Genomic DNA, 21,300 nt, shown 5'->3' on the forward strand with positions numbered 1-21,300 from the left:
GCTTCCACTTCCCAGAAGTGATTCATTCGCTATACATTTTTAACTCTTAAATAAAGTTAAATTTAATGCTGTAATATAAAATTAATTCAGTAAAAGTATAACTAAGAAATTTTACATAATTATGCGTTGAAGGTTAAGAAAATAATGAGGCATGCTAAATTACCTAATTTGCAGGATGAGTCGCTTCTAGTACTGGCAACAGTGAGGGGCTACATCTGTGTATTTTGAGTGTGTGGGATCCTACTTTTGTCAGGTTTTTTGGGTAAGTGATACGGAAGATTCTTCCATACAGGAAACTTTCTGGTATCCGGCACGGACGGGACCGACGTGGTGCCGGTTCATCATCAATTCCGGATAACCAAACGCTACAGTGAAAGATACAGAGCTCAGAGCTCCGTATAAAGCAACAAACCCTGTAACAGCTTCAAAACAATCGGCACAAGTTGCAAGCGTCTCTGTAGCTTAGCAACAGCTTCAGCTACACCCTTGCACAGCAACAAATGGAGTAAAAAAAAAAGTAACAAAGTAAAAAAAAAGTTACCTGAACCGACTCCCGAATTTTGCCGGTGGATAGAGCGTGCCGGTTATTTAGGGGCTGGTTAATCGAAAGTTTCCTGTATTACAAAATCTCACCTAAAATTGAGAGCAATCATTTCTTAATAGTCTGCGAACAAAGGCCTTCTGCCTGATGAAGAACAGAAATTGCTATTTCTATAAGCCATAGAAAAAATGCCACAAGACAGGAAAATTCAGGATTGTATTCCCACGACTTCTTTCTAGTTCAAAAAGTAGAGGATTCCAACTCGTACTGGAACCCCTTCTTCTTGTTGAAGGAAAAATTCATCATAACATTACGACAGATAATTCAGGCATGGCAGCTAAGAGACTGGTTGGCAACATTGACCTCTAAGCTGCTTACTTGCATTTGAAAGTCTGACAACAAATGCTAGATATTCAATGTGGGTGAGATACACTAACAATAAAAGATAAGGCTGAATGGAAGGACAGCAGTACCCAGAGTATTCATCAAATGTCACTGGTGACAGTTTCTCTCAGACTGCAGCACCTGCATATCCTCCCCGTGATCAGGGCTCCCACTGACAAATCATTATCAGTATCCATCCAACTGAAGGACATGGGCCTTCATAGAGATCTGGTTCGAGTTATTCCGAGTATAGTCTATTTACCACCAGATATTTTAAGAACATAAGAAATAGGAGCAGGAGTCGGCCATTTGGCCCTTCGAGCCTGCTCCGCCATCCAATAAGATCATGGCTGATCTTCTACCTCATCTCCACTTTCTTGACCTATATCCCCATATCCCTTGATTCCCTTAATATTCAAAAATCTGTCCTGAATATACTCAACGACTGAGCCTCCACAGTCCTCTGGGGTAGAGAATTCCAAAGATTCACCACCCTCTGAGTGAAGAAATTTCTCCTCACCTCAGTCCTAAATGGCCGACCCCTTATTCTGAGACTGTGACCCCTGGTTCTAGACTCCCCAGCCAGGGGAAACATCCTCCCTGCATCTACCCTGTCAAGCCCTGTAAGAATTTTGTATGTTTCAATGAGATCACCACTCATTCTTCTAAACTCTAGGGAATATAGGCCTAGTCTACTCAATCCCTCCTCATTTCAGAGTCATTCAGTCCCAAAGCACTTACCTTCCGGAGGAAAAAAAGGATTACAGCTCAATTTTATATACAAATTCTTTGGCAAATGGCAGCAACTATATCCACTGGGCCTGAAGCATAGTTGTGCTCAGTTTCCAATCTTAGCCATAGTGTTGTGGAAAGGCCAAATGTTTGCACCAAGGGAAAAATTAGAGTTGTTAACAGGTTACTTGTGCATCACCCTTGGTAATCAACATCGGTGGCGATCTGGAAGCAGATCATTTGCCACCCTCAGCTAGAATTGTATAGCTACGAGTGGAGGAAATGTGAAAAGGGGAAAAGAAATAAATATTTAGACAGTCCCGCTAAAAATGTTACGGCTCTCGTGTTGGTAAGATTATGATTCATGCAAACCTCCATGTCTGCTAAGCTGTGGATGTAATCTCTACCACTGATGTACACTGAGCTAGAAATGATCACCATATAGACAGTATGCAGATGAGCTGTGAACTGAGACTAATGATCTGAGGTATTCCACTAACTAGATGAACGGTAACGGTTAATTGAGGTAACATTATCTGTTTCAACAGAATGAAAATTAATGTCAAAGTTTTTTTTTAATGTCATTTAATTGCAGAAGATTTGCTCCTTTTGGGTGATAAGTATTCCATTTATTTTCCTACAATTTTTCTTGCATTTTCTCCTCTGTCTGACTTAAAGTGCTGACTCGGGGGGGGGGGGGGGGGGGGGTGCTGTTCCATGAGCACAAGCAGCCCTCCAGTTTCTTATCCAATCCAAATAATCATTCTTTACGTGTGAACCTAGACAGTGATTGTTGTAAGGTTATTTGACTATGGAATTCTAGATCCTTTCCTTGCTAGATGTCCACACAAAGCATTTTCCTGCAGGAGTTGCCGAATGGCTATCGAGAGCAAGAATTGGTTGATTTTGATTTTTTTTCTTCCACAGTCCAGGTAGAATTATAGCACCTCACTGTTAGCCTGACTGAGATCAGCAAACTCAGCACAGACCAGGGATCCTAACCTTTGAGGGGAAACATCCTCTCTGCATCTACCCTGTCGAGCCCCCTCAGAATCTTATGTTTCAATAAGATCCCCTCTCATTCTTCTAAACTCCAATGAGTATAGGCCCAACCTGCTCAACCTTTCTTCATAAGACAACCCTTCATCCCAGGAATCAACCTCATGAACCTTCTCTGAACTGCCTCCAATGCAAGTATATCCTTCCTTAAATGAGACGACCAAAACTGTACGCAGTACTCCAGGTGTGGTCTCACCAACGCCCTGTACAGTTGTAACATGACTTCCCTACTTTTATACTCCATTCCCTTTGCAATAAAGGCCAACATTCCATTTGCCTTCCTAATTACTTGCTGTACCTACATGCTAACTTTTTGTGATTCATGTACAAGGACCCCCAGATCCCTCTGTACCTCAGCATTTTGTAATCTCTCCCCACTTAAATAATTTGCTTTTTTATTTTTCCTACCAAAGTGGATAACCTCGCATTTTCGCACATTAAACTCCATCTGCCAGGTTTTTGCCCACTCGCTGAGCCTATCTATATCCCTTTGGAGACTCTTTGCGTCCTCCACACAATTTGCTTTCCCACCTATCTTTGTATCATCAGCAAATTTGGCTCCATTACACTCTAAAAGAGTGAGTATTGTGTCTAGAATTCAGTCCGTGAAAGATAACTCACCACAGAATGACCGGTGTAAGCTTTTTTTCTCCAGTGCAGTGTGGTAGCTTTCATGTGAGTGACTTTCATTATTGAGGTGTTCGGTTTATTGCATAGAGCTGAATGATTTATTGTATTACAGCTCAACCTCTATATGGCATGCTGCATGTAGCAGATGACCATTAAAAGTGAACACTATTTACAGCACAGTAATGTGAACTATCTCTAAAATGAACAGAGTTAACAACAATTTCCATAGAAGTTTCCACATTCATTAATGCAATAGTTAAGTCACTTGCTCACAAAAATGTGATTCCAATTTGGAGTCACAGTAGTGGGTGGTATACAACCTACCAGGCCATATTTGTTTAATGAAGTCTCAACATGACTATAGTTGGGATGCTTCCTGACGTCTGCAACTTGTTTACTCTTATTTTCAACTGTAAAATTCATTCACTACAACCATCATAGAATTTCACACCAATATATATGATTTTGTTTTACATCTCAGGCTTTCAACTACAGAGACTAAAAATAGAGTTCAAACTCTTGACCTTTTTGATGTACTGAAAACCAACCCAGAGGCTTTTCACGAGCATATGACGAAATATGTTTACCCAGGGGTTGACGGTGTGGACCACATCCGATTACTTTATTATTTTACTCTCCTGGAAAGCTGTGGCTGTGCCAGATTTGTGAAACAGCCCATCAAACCAGACACTCACATAAAACTGCTGAAAAAGCTCAAGGTCGTTGCACCAGGTAGGACACTCACCTGTTCAAAGGCTCATTTCTTTAAGACCCTGGTACTTTTTGCACGCTTTAATAATATAATTACAAGATTTTTGCCAAACCTGGGATGGGTTTCATGTATTATGGAGAGGAAATGGGCTCGGTGGAAGACTTCTCTAACTTGATCTACCAGGAAACGTGCAACGAGTGACATGCAGTGAGGCAGTGTCTGTGCCTGGAAAAACTCAGCAGGCCAGGCAACATCCGTGGAGAGAGAAATAGAGTCGACGCTTCAGGTCGAAGACCCTTCGTCAAGACAGCACGCTTTACAAAGCCAGTCTTGACAAAGGGTTTCGACCTGAAACGTTGACTCTCTCCACAGATGTTGCCTGGCCTGCTGAGTTTTTCCAGCATTTTCTGTTATTTCGGATTTCCAGCATCTGCAGTATTTTGCTATCGTACCAATGTCTGTGCCTTCCCAGTTCTAAAGGATTTTAATCAATGCAGGGTAGTAGAGTGTTGGACAAAATGATTATGGAACATGGGTTATATTAAAAAAAAATAACAACTCTTCAGTTAATAAAGAATTCTGTAAATTATATGTGTTTGAGTTCTCTATGTATTTCAAATTCAGCAAGTTTTAATAGGGTAGAAAATTAATGATATTCATTACATGAAGCACATTTAAATGTCACGTGACCTTCAACCTCTCTACAGCGTGTATTATCCCACATTTTAGTTCTTTTTCCTTTAATAGTTTTTACATTTTTCCTACCTCTTCCCTTCCCCTGCCCAACTCAGCCCCATATTTAATGTTGTATCTGAAAAATGAAGAAGTACATTTCTGGATAATTTACTTTAAAACTTTACTGGTGTTAGCAACAGATTAAAACTAACAATATGAGTCATTGCGAAATGAACACTTAATAAACAGACATGGGAGAAATGTCTCTTTAATATTCTTTGCAACCATAGCAGGAATTTGACTTAAATTTGTACGAGTCATCTTATAAACTCTGGTTACTTAATAAAATTCAACTCTCAGGAAGAATAATCGCAGTTGATACTTTCCAACTAGTGCCTACTGAAACCAGCTGCCTACATAGGCCCGGATTTTCCTGGGAACTTGCACCATTGCAATGCCACATCTGCATCATAGGAATCCTTGAATAGCTGAAAAGGAAGAAGAAATGATGGAGTCAGTGTCTTATGCCATTAATTATACGACTCCATATTTTCCTGGGACTTCTGAGCAGCTTCACCATTGCCCTCATTGAAAATGGAAGGAAATTATCATAGCTCCGCCCCATCGCAATTTTCCTGCATTTCAGCCAATTTTCATGCTGCTGCCACTTAGACTGAGAAAATAATGTCGTTGGTGGCTTGGCAGCTCCATGATTTATTGCTCAAAGGGCAGGTTTAAACTCGCAGTTAAAAATGTATTACTGTTGCAAAGAGTAAACAGCTAGGATCGTTGAGTATCCTGTTCTTGTACCTGGGATTTTCAGTTTTAATAATACCAGGCCAAATGTCTGGAGTCCATTCAGTTTGAGATTGTTTCACTTATTTTTCCACAGTGGCCAACCTCACTAAAGTCACTATCACTAACACGACAAACATCTTTTCAAATGGTGGCCAAAAGGTGAGAGATGGTGTTCCACAGGGATCGGTGCTGGGACCACGGTTCATAATTTACATCAACGATTTGAACTCTTGAATTGGAATTACAATTTCAAAATTTGCATACAACACCGAATTGGGGGTTTACTGAGCAAGAATGCAACAAAATATAAGAAGACATTAATAAACTTGCAGAATGGGTGTCTAATTGGCAAATGAATTACTAGATAGCTAAGTGTGAGGTGGTGCATTTTTGGTAGGATGAATAAGGAGGCCACATACTGATTGGATAGAAACATAGAAGATAGGAGCAGGAGTCGGCCATTCGGCCCCTCGAGCCTGCTCCGTCATTCAATGAGATCATGGCTGATCATCCAAATTCAGTACCCTGTCCCTGCCTTCTCCCCATATCCCTTGATCCCTTTAGCCTTAAGAAATATATCCAACTCCTTCTTGAATATACGTAATGAACTGGCCTCCACCGCCCTCTGTGGCAGAGAATTCCACAGGTTCACCACTCTCTGGGTGAAGAAATTCCTCCTCATCTTAGTCCTAAATGGCTTACCCCTCATCCTTAGATTATGACCCCTGGTTCTGGACTCCCCGGCCATCGGAAACATCCTTCCTGCATCTAGTCTGTCCAGGCCTGACAGAATTTTATAGGTTTCGATGAGATCCCCTCTCAATCTTCTAAACTCCAGTGAGTATAAGCCCAATCGACACAATCTCTCCTCATACATCATTCCTGCAATCCCAGGTATCAGCCTGGTGAATCTTCGCTGCACTCCTTCCATGGCAAGAACGTCCTTCCTCAGATAAGGCGACCAAAACTGCACACAATACTCAAGGTGTGGTCTCACCAAGGCCCTGTACAACTGCAGCAAGACATCCTTGTTCCTGTACTCGAACCCTCTTGCTACGAAGGCCAACATACCATTTGCCTTCTTAACCGCCTGCTGCACCTGCATGCTTACCTTCAGCGACTGGTGCACAAGAACACCCAGGTCTCTTTGTACTTCCCCTTCTCCCAATCTATTGCCATTCAAATAATAATCTGCCTTCCTGTTTTTGCCACCAAAGTGGATAACCTCACATTTATCCACATTATAGTGCATTTGCCATGTTTCTGCCCAATCACCCAACCTGTCCAAATCGTACTGGAGTTTCACGACATCCTCCTCACAGCATACCCTCCCACCCAGCTTTGTGTCATCTACAAATTTGGAGATATTACATCCAATTCCCTCGTCCAGATCATTAATATATAATGTGAACAGCTGGGGTCCTAGGACCGATCCTTGCGGTACCCCACTAGTCACTGCCTGCCACTCGGAAAACGACCCATTTATTCCAACTCTTTGCTTTGCTTTTTAATAAGAGTCTAAATGGAGTAGAGGAGAAAAGGGTTCTACGTGTACAAATCACTAAAAGTAGCAACGTAGGTTAACAAAGCAATAAAATAGCAAACCAAGCACTGGGATTAATTTCTAGATAGATAGAATTGAGAAGCAGGGAAGTTATGTTAAACTTGGATAGAACCTTGCTTAGACCACACTTGGAGCACTGTGAAGATTTACTCATCAGTAAAGGCTGAACAGGCTGGGACTGTTTTCTCAGAAAAGAGGAGGCGGAGGGGTGAACTGATGGAGGTCTTTAAGATTGTGAAAGGGTTTGATAGGGTAGACGTAGAGAAGATGTTTCCACTTGTGGGGGAGCCCAGAACTAGGGGCCATAAATATAAGATAGTCACTAATAAATGCAATAGGGAATTCAGGAGAAACTTTCTTTACCCAGAGAGTGGGTAGAATGTGGAACTCGCTACCACAAGGAGTAGATGAGGTGATTAGCATAGTTGCATTTAAGGGGAAGCTAGGTAAGTGCATGAGGGAGAAAGGAGTTATACTGATGGGGTTAGATGAAGGGTGGGAGGAGGCTCATGTGGTGCATGGACCTGTTGGGCCGAATGGCCTGTTTTTATGCTGTAGATGCTGTGTAATAACTCTAATTTGCTTCTTAAACCCTATTGTTTCAATCAGTTTTAAGTAAATTGATGTACATATATCTCCAACATTTTAAGCCCATCTTCTCATAGGAAAGCCAGCAGATCATTATGTAATTTTTTGCTGTCTCCAGTCTCATTCTCAAAATATTTTAATAAATTAAAAATGCACATTTTATGCTTTTGTAATCTATTAAAATAAGTCAATAATTATTTATTCCTAAATTATTAATAATTTATAATGTAACCACTTGCAGTGGCCTCCATTCATAGATCACACGCAGCAGTGACACTGACCGACCTCAAAACTCAAAGGGACGCTGCATCTTAAAACAATTGTTGATTAAAGTTTATTTAAGAAGTTACACTTCCATTCACTGAAACCCTCCCACGGCTGCGGATGGTGAATGCGCTGTCCCTTCAGCTCTTAGATCAGCATCGAGTGCCTGACTACCTGCAATGCCCACTGCAGCGTATTCTAAAAGGAAATCAAAGTGAGATTGGCGCGCTAGACGATGAGATTTCCGGTGTACGCCACCTATCTTGCGTTGTGGGGAAACCTGGGCCAATAACTGTTTCTAATACAGATTTGATTTGCTTTGATGGATAATCTGATTGTTACTGGATTGCTATAAATATTGTAATTTGTGAATGCATTTTAATCGTTTTTTTTTTGTTAATTTGTTCACAATGCAAACAATCTCTCTTGATTCAGGATGCGAGATTTGTTTAATTTTTGTTTCCTTTGTGCACTGACTTTGTTTTCTGTGTTCTGTATTAGACCTTAATTATAAGAAGCTGACAGAGGGGGACTCTGATCCTTTGGAATCATTGGAGCCAGTTCTCACCAGCCACAATGTCTTATCAATTTCCAAACTGGCACCCAAAATTCCTGGGAAGGATGGCACAATGCTTTCCCCAAACTTCATCTATGCTACATGGCTTCATAAGCTTTTCTGGACTGGAGATCTCCAGCTTATTAAAAAACCACCACAGGCATTCACTGAATGGCTGCATGCCTATGATACGTGTGCAAAATATTTCGACAGACTGTCCCCTGCAGATATTATTGGATTACTAGATGGCATCACCTTCTCTGCTAATGCAGTGAACAAGGTAATAGAAGTTATTTATTTTGGGGACAGAGTTACTTGGAACTAAATACAGGAAACTCTCATTTAAACGGCACCTAAATATCCAGAATTCTCTATTAACCAGCAAAATTCTCACTCCGAAAACAACACCTCAATAACCGGCAATGTTGCCGAGTCCAAGTCTCCCGCGGTGGCCGAGTTAGTCAGTGGGGGTAGTTCTCCAAACTGCCACTACTCGGCTTCTTGGTGCTGTCGGAAGTCAGAACACCTCAATAACAGGAGTCTGATTCTCCCGCGCTGCCGGTAGTCTCTTCTGATCCGCCATTTTACAGGGGTACTGTGTGTCTCCCACGCTGCTGGTAGTCATTGCATTGCATTACCCTCAACTGGCAGTACTGTACTTAATCAAGCATCTTCCACCATCCATTTAACAACATTCTGTAGGCGAGTACCCAATTACTGTATACTGCACATTTCTTGATTTTTTAAATTTTTCTTTGTTAAAAATAACCTCGGTAGATAACCCTCTCCGTCATCCCCGGAATTTTTGATCAACCGGCAACATGCTGGTTCCGTCGGTGCCGGATACCAAAGAGTTTCCTGTATATGTTTGTCTCTTTCAGCACAATGTGCAACTTCAAACCATGATTGAAGCTATCGGGCTTATGTACAAGACAAAAGTATACACAGTCTGACAACAATACAAACCACGTATTTCCACAAACTCATTTGTTTTATACTCCGTGTTATTGTGTTGCCATCTCATTTTACAAAATGCTGATTTAATTCATCCATAAACTTCATAGAATCTGAAACTACGGCACAGAGGCAGTCTATTTGGCCCATCTGCTGTTCGCTCTTCCACTGGAGCTGTCTACTTTCATCCCATTTCCCTTCCCTTTTTCTTGTATATTTTTTTGTCCCCCCTAGTTTCTTGTTAAATAATGAGAGTCTCTGCTTCAAAAGCCAACTGTAGTAAAGCATTACGTGTCCTAATAGCTGTCTGTGTGAAAAAATTCTTCCAGCATTCTCCCAGAGATACTCTGGAGTCGATGCTTCCTTGTTACCCATTTGCCAAACGGTGGAAATAACCTTTCACTGTTTTCCCTCAAAACCTTTTTGTAATCTTGAACATTTCTACTGCATTCAGCCTTCTCTGTGCCCATGAAAAAGCTCCAATTTTTCAGACCCTTTTTCCTTAACCACAACTTGTTCTTACTGATATATTTCCAGTAATTTTTCACTGTACCTTTCCCATGATTCTAATATCCTTCCTATGATGGGTGCCCAGATTGTGCAGAATACTCCAACTGTGCCCTATCTGATAAAATGTTTGGCCACAGCATGTTGTACAGTACTCAGTGATTGCAAGATGTTGCATGTGGCCTAAGCCTTACTGAAACAACAAATTTACAAATAGGATCAACACCAAAACAGACTGGTTGAGCCAAATGGTCTGTTCCCATGCTGTAATTTCTATACAATACTGTGTAACAATTATTTGTTCTCATTATACAATGGGTAAATCTAGCAATCCAAATAGCGCGTACAGTACCCGACCCATTGTGAGTGAGTGAGGAGAATAGAGAGCCTCCACTCACCAGTTTTACATTATTCCTTTTATCTAATTTTCTCTCAAGATTTCTCACAAGTATTTCCTTTTTTGTAACGTATGAGATAGAAATAAAATGATATTTTAAATTCTATACAGTACAGTAGATTGCCCTTTGGGTGTAGGTTGAGTACTCTCTTTTTTTCTAACTGTAGCCAAACACTGGGCAACTCCCAGCCGCAGCATTTGCAAGTACAGTACTCGGTCTACACCTGGGCCGGAATTTTGCCAGAGCTCGAGTGCGGGTTTGGAGGCGGGTCCGCTGTCAGAATCCAAAAGATTGACAGTGGGTCGTTATTCCGCTGTAAACCCGCCTCCTTGTCAGTTTCCCAAGTGTCGGGTCTGTCATCCCTGAACAGACCTGACACCAAGTGGCAGGTCAGCCAATTTAGATAGTTAAAAGCTTGTTAAAAGGTAGTTAAGCAGGATTTTGCTATGTACTTACCATTTTACCAGCTTTTCCACGATTTTTCCGGAGCGTGGGGATCATATCAGGTAAGTAGGTCGGGTGTTGTGTCAGCATCGAATGATTTACTAACCTGACAGCTGCAAATGGTCTATGAAAGCTCCCATTTCATAGCTGTTCACTTTCCAAGGTTAGAAGGTGTTGCCTACTGCATTTGGAAGACAGGTTGACCTTTATGTGTTAGCAAGTGTTTGGAGCAAACTCTCTATCCAGTGTCACCTCATTGGAACAACCCCTCTCCCCACTGACAGATCGCTTCTGTCATCTCAACCTCACCTGCCATCTATTCCATCAGTATCGGTGCCATTGAAAAAATCTTACCTTGGTCCTCAAAAACCCAACAAGATCAAGATCAGCCCCAACACCAGCATCACCGGGCACACCAGCAGCACCACCATCCACACCAACCTTCTCCGCACTCAACTGATGCTGTACTGGACACAGGGAATCATCACCCGACCACATTGCTGCCCGGGATGCCAGCGATGGCCTCACCATGCCCAGATTCACTTCACTTAACACTGTACACCCTGGCTGCCACATGATGTGCCAGGTTGGCACCATCCCACACCAGCACCATAAAGCATCCCTGCAATGTTCAAGCCATTCCTTTCACACTCATCACCATTGGAGTGGGGGGGTGGGGCGTTAGGTCTCACCATTCACTGCAACTCACTAAGACACTTTCAAAGGTGCACACAAATCTGTCCAAGAAGGCAAAGTGGTGAAAATAAGGATTTCAATGCTTGACAACACATTAACAGAAGATTTACATGAACATTGGCTAAAACATCCAAGTGCCTACCCTTGTGTGTTGTTAGTTGGTATGATTGGACTAGGATGAGGGTGAGTGTGAGGGATGGCTAGTGACTGGGGAAGTGATAATGTAGATAGAGAGGGATGGGTGGAGGTGCAAGATAAGTTTATGTGAGAAGGATGTGAAGGAGTAGGGTAGGGAAGGCATAGTGATGGGGATGTGGTGAGAGGCACAGCAGGATGAGGTTGAGTGTGGCTTTGCAGTAACGTTTCGTGATCTACTGAGATCATTGAAAGGTTGGCGCCACTGCAGCCTGGTCCTCCTGACCACATCCCTGCTTGTGTCCTCTTGGGCAATGTGCAACCAGGCTGCGTTGACCTCCTAGAGAGGTTTCTTCCACCCATTGGAAGGGAAGAGGGCCTCCCTGCGTGCTGTTACTCCCTCCATAAGCATACGGAGGAAGTCATGGGAGAGCCTGGGTGCAGCTGTGCACCTTTGTGCAGTGATTGTCAGTGTTTGCAGCACTTCAGTGTTGTAGAACACTGACAGCACAAATGTTAAAATGAATGTGGACATGGTCCCTTTAAGGAAACCGGCTGATGACACATCATCAGATGAAGTCATCAGACCCACTTCCTTTTAATTGGCCGGGAACCTCGCAGGGCGGGTTTAACAAGCCCAATCAGGGATGAAGAACGGAGCAGGGCTTGAGGCTGCTGCCTATTCCGGCCGCACCGGACTCGCCACGGCTGGCGAAACCGCGGCCCTGGAGTGTGACCTCAACGCATGTACTGCACCGAGTGCTCTACACAATTTTGTTTATTCACACCGCATGTAATATTTTATGCCTTGCAAAATTCTATTGTATAAATACAGTCAAATGCACACAGCAAAGTTCAGCTTATGAATAGCGGCCCCGTGTTTTCCTAGAATGACTGGTAGACTGTGCAGTGCTAACTCCCTCTCTAATTACTTAATTATCACTTCACTGACAGGTGCATGAGTTCAGTCAGTAAAATACAAGGGGACAATAAAAATAATTGCATAATTATGACAGTGGTAGAGGGACTGTAATATCAACAGTTCCCAGTAACCACACGGGACTTGGGTTTATGACAGCTGATTGTGTGCTGCGATGATTGTTACAGTGAGCCTGCAGTGTATGTTGTTTTTGATGAATAGAGCGAGCTACTACAGCAGAATTTTAATAGGCTGACCAAACTAATGAAGAGTACATGACTGTCAGCAAAATCTGAGAACAGTTGTAGAAACTGAAAAATTGCATTAAATATTCGAATAATGCCCCTGGAAAGATCATGTATAAAATCCACTGACCTAGTCATTTAGTGATATCTTTTCAGACTAACAAACAGTGCAAACAGAACTGTTCCAACACACCAAGCATTGCATACAATCTGAAGCTATTCCCATCTAATAACATTAAATATTTCACTTAAAAGACTGTCTGTATCAGCGTCTTATCCACATGGGTATCCAGGCAGCTAATAATGGAATTAGGTGCGGCAGGTGTTCTCTGTAACAAGACAAAACTTACGTAACATTTGCCCGCAATTTTTGAAAAAATGTAGGAACCTGAGGCAGAGTTTTAGGACTTCAGTCCTGTTCTGTAAAGTGAAGGGGACATTATTCAAATTCACCTTAAAACCTTGCATTTGTGTGAGGTTTAAATCTCCCCAGACATTATGTTGAGCATTAACAGGTTCACAAGGCCCTACTAAAGGTTCTTATCATTTCTTTTTAACAATGTAAAGAGCATTTTTAAGGGCTATACATTTAAAGAAATAATTCAATGAGCAAGTGAGTATTGGCAGGCTTAAGATGACAACAGGTTATTAAGAATGGCACCAGTTTCACAAGTGTTGTCAGACTGCATTTTGAGAGGTTAGTTAATTATTGGCTGAGGCTCTGATATCATAGTCGAAGGATAGTTTTAAACATTCTCCTTTCACAATGCCACTGTTCTCGCCAAAAGGCCATTCATTGCATTGAAAAATAGGCGGTGAAATTGACTTGAATAGAATGAAAATGGGGTGCGGTGTACGCAACACGAAGAACTTGTATTTATATAGCGCCTTTGACATAGTAAATCATCCCAAGGCACTTCAAGGAGTGTTATAAAACAAAATTTCACACAAAGCCACAAGGAGAAATTAGGGCAGGTGACCAAAAGCTTGGTCAAAGAGGTAGGTTTTAAGGAGCATCTTAAAGGAAGAAAGAGAGGTAGCGAGGCGGAGAGGTTTAGGCAGGGAATTCCAGAGCTTAGGGCCCAGGCAACCGAAGGCACGGCCACCAAAGGTTGAGCGATTATAATCAGGGATGCTCGAGGGCAGAATTAGAGGAGCGCAGATATCTTGGGGGGTTGTGGTGGGGGGGGTTTGGAGGAAATTACAGAGATAGGGAGGGGCGAGGCCATGGAGGGATTTGAAAACAAGGATGAGAATTTTAAAATTGCGGTGTTGCTTAACTGGGAGCCATTGTAGGTCAGCGAGCACAGGGGTGATGGGTGAACGGGGCTTGGTGCGAGTTAGGACACGGGCAGCCGAGTTTTGGATGACCAAGTTTACGTAGGGTGGAATGTGGGAGGCCGGCCAGGAGTGCGTTGGAATAGTCAAGTCTGGAGGTAACAAAGGCATGGATGAGGGTTTCAGCAGCAGATGAGCTAAGACGGGGCGGAGTCGGGCGATGTTACGGAGCTGGAAATAGGCGGTCTTAGTTATGTTGCGGATATGTGGTTGGAAGCTCATTTCAGGGTCAAGTATGACACCAAGGTTGTGAACAGCCTGGTTCAGCCTCAGACGGATGTTAGGGAGAGGGATGGAGTCAGTGGCTAGCGAATGGAGTTTGTGGCGAGGACCGAAGATAATGGCTTCGATCTTCCCAATATTTCGTTGAAAGAAATTTCTGCTCATCCAGAACTGGATGTCGGACAAGCAGTCTGACAATTTAGAGACAGTGGAGGGGTCGAGAGAAGTGGTGGTGAGGTAGAGCTGGGTGTCGTCAGCGTACATGTGGAAACTGACGCTGAGTTTTTGGATGATGTCGCCAAGGGGCAGGATGTAGATGAGAAATAGGAGGGGCCAAGGATAGATCCTTGGGGGACACCAGAGGTAATGATGTGGGAGCGGGAAGAGAAGTCAATGCCGATGATTCCCTGGTTACGATTAGATAAGAATGGAACCAGGTGAGTGCAGTCCCACCCAGCTGGACGACGTTGGAGGAGTGGGGGGCGTTCTGTCAAGGCCATGATGTCGATGCAATTATCCGCTATAAGCTCCTGGATGGGCAAGGGCCTTGTTTACAAGTGAATGGACATTCTTGAGGGAAATTCGGAGAGGGGCGTTCATAGCTGATCCACTGCCAGAGTCCACAGGGTTAGCACTGGGAGGGGTAAGTTGGACGGGGAAGAGATTGGCAAGATTAGCCCCCAGCGGGCAAGCTTGGTGGGAAGGTCGGTGAGAGACTAGGATGCGACAATTGAGGTTGCTGCTCGCGCGGAGGCAACGGCAATTACCTCAATGAGCCCTTCGGAGGATGCCAAGAGAGGCACAGAGGGAAGCTGTAGGCTTATCTAAGAGGGCGTCAAGCCTGGTATGGTGGCAGGAGAGTCGGCAGGTCGAAGAGTAATGAAGGGTTGGGGTACCAGTAAAACGGGCCTGTTTTGCTCTACTGCCATTGGCCAACTTTACCCCCATAACATTAAAAAAAACTATGGTCATCTTTTATTATCTCCACCCGCAACCAACTAACATGCGTGTGTGTACACACACAGACACGCACTATCGCAGCCAAACCCATCAAGTAACCGAAGCCTTTGACACGGTTGACCACTCCATCCTTCTCTAACGCCTCTCCACCGTCGTCCAGCTGGGTGGAACTGCACTCGCCTGGTTCCATTCTTATCTATCTAATCGTAACCAGAGAATCACCTGCAATGGCTTCTCTTCCCGCTCCCGCATCGTTACCTCTGGTGTCCCCGAGGATCTATCCTTGGCCCCTCCTATTTCTCATCTACATGTTGCCCCTTGGCGACATCATCTGAAAACACAGCGTCAGTTTCCACATGTACGCTGACGACACCCAGCTCTACCTCACGACCTCTTCTCGCGACCCCTCCACGGTGGCTAAATTGTCAGACTGCTTGTCCGACATCCAGTTCTGGATGAGCAAACATTTTCTCCAATTAAATATTGGGAAGACCGAAGCCATTGTTTTCAGTCCCCGCCACAAACTCCGTTCCCGAGCCACTGACTCCATCCCTCTCCCTAACATCTGTCTGAGGCTGAACCACACTGTTCGCAACCTTGGTGTCATATTTGACCCTGAAATGAGCTTCCGAACACATATCCGCAGCATAACGAAGACCGCCTACTTCCACCTCCGTAACATCGCCCGTCTCCACCCCTGCCTCAGCTCATCTGCTGCTGAAACCCTCATCCATGCCTTTGTTACCTCTAGACTTGACTATTCCAACACACTCCTGGCCGGCCTCCCACATTCCACCCTACGTAAAGCTGAGGTCATCCAAAACTCGGCTGCCCGTGTCCTAACTCGCACCAAGTCCCGTTCGCCCATCACCCCCTGTGCTCGCTGACCTACATTGGCTCTGGTTAAGCAGCGTCTTGATTTTAAAATTCTCATCCTTGTTTTCAAATCCCTCCATGGCCTCGCCCCTCCCTATCTCTGTAATCTCCTTCAGCCCCACAACCCCCCAAGATATCTGCGCTCCTCTAATTCTGCCCGCTTGAGCATCCCTGATTATAATCGCTCAACCATTGGTGGCCGTGCCTTCTGTTGCCTGGGCCCTAAGCTCTGGAATTCCCTGCCTAAACCTCTCCGCCTCGCTACCTCTCTCTCCTCCTTTAAGACGCTCCTTAAAACCTACCTCTTTGACCAAGCTTTTGGTCACCTGCCCTAATTTATCCTTATGTGGATCGGTGTCATTTTTTGTCTTAAAATACTCCTGTGCAGCACCTTGGGACGTTTTACTACGTTAAAGGCACTATATAAATACAAGCTGTTGTTGTTGAAGGCTATTCGTGGAGGCACCAAAATTCCCCTTGGGAGGAGAGTTTCCCAGAGTGTGTCTCGTCACCTGGCGATGACTGTGATAGCCAAGGTAAATAACTCCCATTCCCCTTATTTAGGTCCGATCTGCCATCTTGTGTTTGGCTGCAGGAGGATTGGTCTCCCAGCCCACCAGTAATGGCCGCAAATACAGCTTTAGAATTGCTGGGCTGAACACCCCCCCCCCCCCCCACCTCCTCCTGCTCAAATCGCAGAAGGTTTGACTGCACCAACAGTGAGGGTTGCTCTTGCATTGTTGGCTATTGTTACCAAATGTGTGCCACGCTAGCAAGGGAGCTACCGTCAGATGCAGTTCTGTAACACGAATAGGATATTTGCCTCAACAGCATACTTTCAGCTTGTCGAGCTGTTGGCACAGGAACGCTCCCGGTCAGTTTCCCAGCGATGTCATCGCCACTCATTAGGGCAAGCAATGGAACAGAAATTGCCCGAAAGCAAAATAATAAAAGCTTATTTCATGGCTTTGTTGTGCAGGTCAGCACTTAACAATACATAACTTAGAAAAGTGGTTTCTGATCATTTCTCTTTGCTTATGAGTTTTACTCAGTGAGGAGATGTGTGCTAAATTATTGATTATTCAAATCTTTTAACAGTACACAGGTGTGCAAACTAATCCAGCAAATGGTCAGTTAATAGACCAAACTAGTGATATTGTTACCATCATGACTTAACTTGTAGAAAAGATATCTTGTAATTTAATGAAAATCTTGCTATCAGCTGTCTTGCGACACCTATCAAGACTGTCTGCCTCTTTCCTCTGTGCACAGTTGTAAAGAAATTGATGCCTGTGGCATGAAAATGAGCAAGAAATTCTCAAGGAGGTTAGCTAATGGGATGTGGAGTAGGTGGGAGAAAGTGAAAGATATGCTGTAGTTGCAGCATTAGCTGTCGAGTGAGACTTGTTTCACATTGCAGCAGCATTGCTTTACAAAGGGCAGCTTTCCTTTCGAACATTTCCATAAAAGGATACCGGCTGACAACAACGGGTTACACCCTTGTTTAAGAAAGTTTCTCTCTGAGGCTCTTGCTGTTCTCTGGATATTTCCTTTTAAGCATTTCAAAAGCCAGCAGTTTAGCCTCTTATGATTGGGAGATTGGCATAAGAGTTCATGTTAAAAATCTTGTCTCAAACCATTCGGCCAGTGATGCGTGCGTTTTTAGTGTGACGCTGGATAATCATTCTTTATATTTTATATAAAACATTTTCTTGTGTGGTATTTTTTTTCCAATTTTCTCTCCTGAAGACATCAACTCTAGCACCAGTAACTTTCTGCTACCTCACTCCATGGGCCATTTTTATAACCTAGATGGTTGTTGGACTTGGATGTCTCGGACATCAAGATGGGTAGAATGGTGTGCCTATACAGAAATAGGTAAAATCCAACATGAAACTTTTGAGGTCAAGGGGAAAAGTAGTTGCTAAGGAATTTGAGTCCATATTATAAATACTATCTGCATTCGGAACTCTGATCTGATCTTGAGAGTGGAGGAGAAGACATTTTTATTACTTAAGTTACAATTTCCCAGGTAGTGATATGAAAGTTCTGTATCCATGCAGAATAATGGGAGTCATTTCACAGTGGAGCCAAGTTGTTTCCAGCAGTTCAGAAATACTTCCTAGTATTGGTAGAACCAAGCAGGCTCCCCACCCCCACCTCAGTTCGCAGCCGCACTGCACATGCATGATCTTGCTTACTTATCCTCTCACAGTGGCACTGATTATTGGAGGGACCTGCTTCACCGAACTGCTCATCCTGTAACCTCCTTACCCATCTGAGAGGAGGCAAGGTGTTTCACAGTCATGCTAATCATTAGGTTGGTTGTGATTATCAGTTTCTGGGGCATTGAGTCAGCTGCAGTTGTTACATTGGAGCAGACACAATGCAGATGTGGGGTCTCGGTTTCTGAGAGTCTGCAGACCATGGGTTGCTGATTTCATGCCATTTATAGCGGTATTGGTGTATATCCAATAATAAAATTATAATACATCCTGATATATTAGAGCTATATCTAACACATTTATTATTGGATATACACCAACACCGCTATACATTCTGCATTGAACTGGTCGTACACAAGTCGCAAGCAAGTGCAGTTAAGTTGCATATTGCAGTCTACAGTAATATACTGAAGCATTGAAATGAACATAAACGGTGTTTATGTTTTAGTTCCAACATCCATGTCATTTCCCTGCTTTTATTGTGAATTATTGAAGGCAAAGGAAAACCCTTTGGCACAAATTTTGAATGTATAATAATAATTTGCCTCTTGTATTTCTTCCTCCTTGATTGATGTACACCTTTTTCCAGCACTGTATGGGACGAGAGAGAGAGAACACTTGTGTGCGCCTCTCACTTTGTAGTCGCCATTCCCTTCCCTCCCTCTCCTGTTTTTGATGCTCTACACATCCCTGAACCGAGTCTGTCTGTTTCCTTTCAGCTGAATGTTGAAGCTAGGTTGGAGATTACTAAAAGAGCAATGAAAGCAATCAAACAGATCAGTGAGAAGCAGCAGAAAAAGGCTTTGGAAAGCAACATCCCACCTGCATTGAATTCCCAAGTCAGCTATGAAGAGGCTTTAACTCATCTACAGCAATCACTAGCTCATCTAGAAACACTCAACCACAGCTTTGTACATTCCCTAAAGGCCAGCAACCAGGTAAAGCTAATCTTGTCCTTCACAACCAACTGCACAATGTTCACTTTCTGTAAAAAGTGATTATATGACATCTAAAAGGCAAAATCTTTAATCATAGATTTTTGATTTTAAAATGAAGGCTAGTTGTGCTTGACAATCAAATGTTTTTTATATTTGTGAATATTATGATTGGTGTTGTATCGGGTATGATAACGGTCAGTCACTTCACTGACAATATAGCCCTAGCCTGAGAAATGTAAAGTGCCTTCAGCCAAACCATCCCTCTACAATTTTCCTCAATTCCACAACAAACCATGTCCCATTAGTTATCATTTATGTTATTTCCGCATCAAGCTAGTTTAAAGTCCTGGGCCTATAAATTCGGTGACGCCCCGCCAGCACGTTTGCGCCGGAAATTTAGCGCCCGCCGCCGAGCCAGTTGTGCCCGCCCCAAATTCACTTTCAGCGCCCCAAAGCGGAAGCGGGCGCTGGTACAGGGTGTGCCCGCCCCGCTTGGGGCGCTGAAAGTGAATTTCAGCGCTGCCGGTCCCGCTGCGCCACCCGATGCGGTGCGGCAGGCTGCTGTACTGCAGGCCTCCCCCTTCTCTTAAGGGGGAGGTGCCTGCAACGGCCGGAGCCCCGTTGAAAGCGCCGGCAAAAGAGCCCGGCACAACGGCGAAGTGCCGGGCTCCACGGAAACCAGCCGGCAATGCCGCGGGGGGGTGGTGGAGGAGGCCGGGGAAAGAGGTGCGGGCAGGCGGCCGCCGAAAAAGCGGCCGGCCGCACCTCTGCTTTAAATAGCGCCTCTAAGGCTGCAGCACGGCCAGGTTTTCAAAACGTTGTTAGCGGCCGCCAGGGAAGAGGCGGCCGCTACTGAAGATGGGGATCGGCGTGGTTTCGGGCGGTACCGGGGCGCTGCGCACACCGATGACGTCATCGGTGCCGGCGCAGCGCTACCGGCTTATGCCGATTTAAAGGCCCACCTAATTTCAGTGGCGACGCAACTTCCGGCGCAACCCACTCTTGCGCCCCTAAATGGGCGCAAACCCAAGGGAATTTCTAGGCCCTGTACTCTTAAAGTATCCTTGTTATTCATAGTGAACCTGTGATTGTATCAACATTATCCTCGTCCTGATAACTAACCTGGGCTCAATATTCAAGGCTGGTATCTTTCGCTTTAGTGGGGTTGCTCAGTTCATGCTTTTGACGAGCTTCACTGAAATAAAAATCAAAAAAACGAATGTGTCTGTTCCCACCCTCCCATCATTGGTTTGGTTTCTTAACCCTCAGCAACTGTCGTCCTATTAGCTGGTCAAATAAAAATGAAATGCAAAATGGTGCCTTTGCATGCAGACTGTGTGTATTGTGTGCGCGCACACTCATTCATGCCTAATAGTGGTGATTGATAAATCCAGAGAGTTGTGTGGCTAGTCTACCTGCCAGTTAATCCAGACAGACCTTCTTGATTAGCTCAGGGATGAGAGCTACCTGGAATTTATTTATTTTATTGGAGTTCTCCTCCAGTACTAGGGCCCAGCCCTTTTTTTTGAGTGCAACTGGATAAACTTTAAAACAACTATGTAAGATTCTGCATTCAGAAACCGCAGCAATTTGGCTGAGTGGTAGCAGTCGTGACCTTCTGACTCCGAGGCAAGGGTTCAAGCAGCGTTCCAGAGACACAATCCAGGCTGACACTTCAATACAATACTAAAGCGCAGTATCGCAGCTGCCATCATTCGGACAAGACGAGGCCCCGTCTACGCAAATCGAGATCCCACCAGCCCTAGCTAAGGCCCCGTCTGCCCTCTCGGTGGATGAAAAAGAGCCCCTGCCACTTTTTGAAGAAGTACACATGAATTCTGCTGGTGTCCTGGCCAACATTTAACCTCCAACCACCAAAAAGAGATTAACTGGTTATTTATTTCATTGCTGTTTTGTGGAATTTTGTTGTGCGTATATTG

General features: G+C 44.0%; 1 protein-coding gene across 2 annotated transcripts in view; it reads left to right on the forward strand.

Moving 5' to 3' along the window:
• nbas (NBAS subunit of NRZ tethering complex) overlaps positions 1-21,300 on the forward strand; it is a 300,213-nt gene that overhangs the window by 217,262 nt on the left and 61,651 nt on the right. For both annotated transcript variants that reach the window (XR_015079464.1, XM_085996289.1), the window contains exons 43-45: positions 3,828-4,078; positions 8,449-8,783; positions 19,142-19,360. Coding sequence is in view for 1 of the 2 variants with exons in the window: in XM_085996289.1 (XP_085852415.1) it covers positions 3,828-4,078; positions 8,449-8,783; positions 19,142-19,360 (805 nt within the window). In the remaining variant the exon portion in view is untranslated. The remainder of the gene's footprint in view (positions 1-3,827; positions 4,079-8,448; positions 8,784-19,141; positions 19,361-21,300) is intronic.

This window comes from Somniosus microcephalus, chromosome 9 (assembly GCF_052327205.1).
Source record: "Somniosus microcephalus isolate GS21.2 chromosome 9, FLI_Smic_1.0, whole genome shotgun sequence".
In the NCBI taxonomy this organism is placed as follows: Eukaryota; Metazoa; Chordata; class Chondrichthyes; order Squaliformes; family Somniosidae; genus Somniosus; species Somniosus microcephalus.